Here is a 3,097-nt window from a genome sequence, read left to right on the forward strand (position 1 = left end):
CTTTCGACAACGGTTTCTTTTGGACGAATAAACCGATTTTGATGGTTGAGGTTACATTCGACGCGGCTTATAAAGCTCTAGAGCCCAGTTCATTTTAGAATCAATCCATCGAGCACATTAAAAGTTATCCAAAAAAAACATTTTTGAAAAAATTTTATTTTTGGAATATCTCTGAACGAGTCCTACCGATCAAGATCAATTTTCTCACGGCTTCAAGATATTGACAATCCGCGTCGAATGACACCTTAAAGTTCGAAAGCGGTTCATCCGTTCAAAAGATACAGGTATTTACATACGTACGTACGTACGTACATACATACACTCGGATATGATCTTGAAATTAGTCAGAATAGCTTCCTAGGACCTCAGAACGTCGACATCTGATGGAAATTCGATTTTCGGAAATCGGACCGAAACCAATAACTTCCCGAATTTTTGAAAATTTACAATTTTCTTAGCGGGAAGTTAAAAATTCATGATTTTCAAAATATATTTCGATATTTTTTGTCTGCTTCCACTAATAAACCGATTTTTCTCTTCCCGACCTCAAAAATTCAAGAATTTTATATCAATAAAGTTTCTATTTATTTATTTTAATAATTCTAATTTTTGATAATTGTGGAAATCTTAATTTTGAAATTACGGCTTTCTTTTTAGTCCTAAGAAAAAATAATAAGAGACATTTTTTTTTTTAAATTAAATTTCCTAGGACTTTTGCTTAAAAAATTTTTTTCGACAACCAATATTTTTTCCATAATTTCAAAAATTTGACACCAGTATTTATTATTGCTTGATTTTAAATCAAAGCAAAAATCATGGCCCTATTTATGACACTGAAAGTAGCCAACGTCTAATTTTTGAATTTTTTTTTTAAACGTGACATTTTAAAAAATTGCACCTATGATTTTTTTAATTTTATATATGAGCAATTATTTTTTTTTTAATTAAATTCTTGAAAAATACATTTGAAAATTTTTAACTGTCTGCTAACTTCAGGATCATATTTTTTTTTTAAATTTTTTATTCAAAGATAATTTGTATTTTTTCAAAATAGAAAGTGATATTTTGAATTAAATTTTTGATTTTTATTCTGCATTCATTAAAAAATTTTATAAAAATTTAATTTGGAAAAATTAACTAAGTGTAAGTGCAGTAGACATCCGACAATTTTTTAATTACATCTAAAAAAATTAAATAAGTAAAGTAATAAAATTTTTAAAAAATGCATCTACTGAATTTCAAATTGTCTAAATATGAATTTCTTTTTTTTTATTTTGTAAACATTATAATTTATTATTTCAAAGTTTCAAAAATTGTCAGATGTTCGCTAACTTTACTGTCATAAAAATTAATTATTACTCTTAAAATAAAATTACTTATATAAAATAATTAATTACATTAAAATCAAAACAAAAAGAGGATTTCGTTTTATTAATATTTTATTTTTCAAAAGACATAATTAAGTCTATGGTGCATTATCATTAATTTTAATTATTATTATTTAATTATTTACAAAAAATATATTAAACTTATTAAATAAGAAGTAAATTTTTAAAATATAATTTACTATTTTACTATTTACATGAAAAACTTAATATTTAATTTATGAAAATAATAAAACCTACAATAATATTTTACAATAAAAAATAACTGGATGATTAATAATTATGTACAAAAAATTATTGAAACTACAAAAGCTTACGTCTCTTAGCAGAACACAAAATACTGCCTATGTCGTAATTATTTTGACGCTTACGGCTGTGGTCCAGATCCGCTTCAGTTGAGGGTACAAGCTGGCAGGTACTTCCAATGGAATTATCCTGAACTTCTACATCAAGAGGTGAAGAAGTCGATGATCCATCTGATTCAGATTTTTTCTTCATCAGTCTATCACGATACTCGTGATAGCTGATTTTTCGTCGAGTTCTTGGCTTCTCGACTTCAGGGTTACCGGAAACAATTTCTGGATCCGATGAACTGGGGGTCGTCGCTATCCGATTCACTGCAGTCACTTTGACCGATGGATTTTTAAATAATCCCATCACCCGGTTTTTTATCCTGGGTGACATTTTATCTAAAACCGCTTTGAACTCCCTGTCCATCTTAATCAGTAAATCGAAGGTCACTTTGGTGTCGAGGAGCCAAAACCAAAGATTCCCGTCTATGACTTGGGGAATCTTCCACTGCGATGATTGGATGGTGAAATAAATACAGAATGACGCCACAACTGCCGGTTTATATTTCACGCACATTGACGTCATCTGTAAAGTGTAATTAGCCATCTGCAGGAAAATCTTGCATAATTCCTTGCAAGCTTTTATTTCCCCACAGAATTTCTTGATGTAATGATGAGGGTGACTAACCCCCATCTTGAATCCAAGTGTTCCCAGAAGAAGTTGCTCATTTGAAGTTAGTGCCTTGACCTTCTCCTGGTTCTCGGCAAAAGTAGTGTCCAGTTGGTGAACTTCGTATTTGTTGAGGCAGACATGAAGAGCGCTGATGACCGCCTGCGATTTTTGTGGCTCTTCTTCCACCTTTGCCGCCAGAAAAATCGCTGCCGTGGCAATTTCATACCGGTGAAACTTGGCTAATGAATGGTGAATAAAGAACCTGTGCATGTACACAATGGCAGTGTGCACACAGACTTCTGACAACTTTAGCCGCTTGCCCAAATCAGTTATAAGGTAAGCGGCTTGTTGTTTGTGATCTAGCTCCTTCTCCGCGCTGATGCCATCCTTGGAACTAGGAGAGTTCTTCAACTCTTCTTTGTTGAAATACCACTTTTGAGCCATTTTTATTCACAATTTTTCACTGTTAATTTAACTTCACTGGAAACTTTCTTACTCTGCACTGGAACAGCTTAAGCACTTTGAAATAACACAATTTGGTTTTTTCCGTAACTTTTGAAATATTCTCAGACGAACTGTTGGGTATGAAGTTCGAGAATAAAGTGAGGAAATATTGACAAGACACTAAAATTTAAGGGATTTTATAACAAAAGAAATTGTCACAACAATGGGTATGAGGGTAATTAAAAAGTAATAGTTTGGGGCTGAAGAAATGTACCTGATGTAATTAGGGAAAGGTAATTAGACTT

At 31.4% G+C, this 3,097-nt stretch overlaps 1 protein-coding gene across 1 annotated transcript; it reads right to left on the reverse strand.

The window, feature by feature from the left end:
- Window positions 1–1,688: 1,688 nt before the first annotated feature.
- On the reverse strand, window positions 1,689–2,792 carry LOC130670018 (cyclin-T-like). Its single transcript, XM_057473190.1, has one exon. The coding sequence runs from the start codon at window positions 2,790–2,792 to the stop codon at window positions 1,689–1,691; it is 1,104 nt and encodes a 367-aa protein (XP_057329173.1).
- Between the last annotated feature and the right edge of the window lie 305 nt (window positions 2,793–3,097).

Source organism: Microplitis mediator, chromosome 6 (genome assembly GCF_029852145.1).
Source record: "Microplitis mediator isolate UGA2020A chromosome 6, iyMicMedi2.1, whole genome shotgun sequence".
NCBI classification, from domain to species: Eukaryota; Metazoa; Arthropoda; class Insecta; order Hymenoptera; family Braconidae; genus Microplitis; species Microplitis mediator.

What these genes read in the sequence shown, in the direction of transcription:
- LOC130670018 (XM_057473190.1), bottom strand. Translation starts at nt 2,792, where the DNA reads ATGGCTCAAAAGTGGTATTTCAACAAAGAAGAGTTGAAGAACTCTCCT.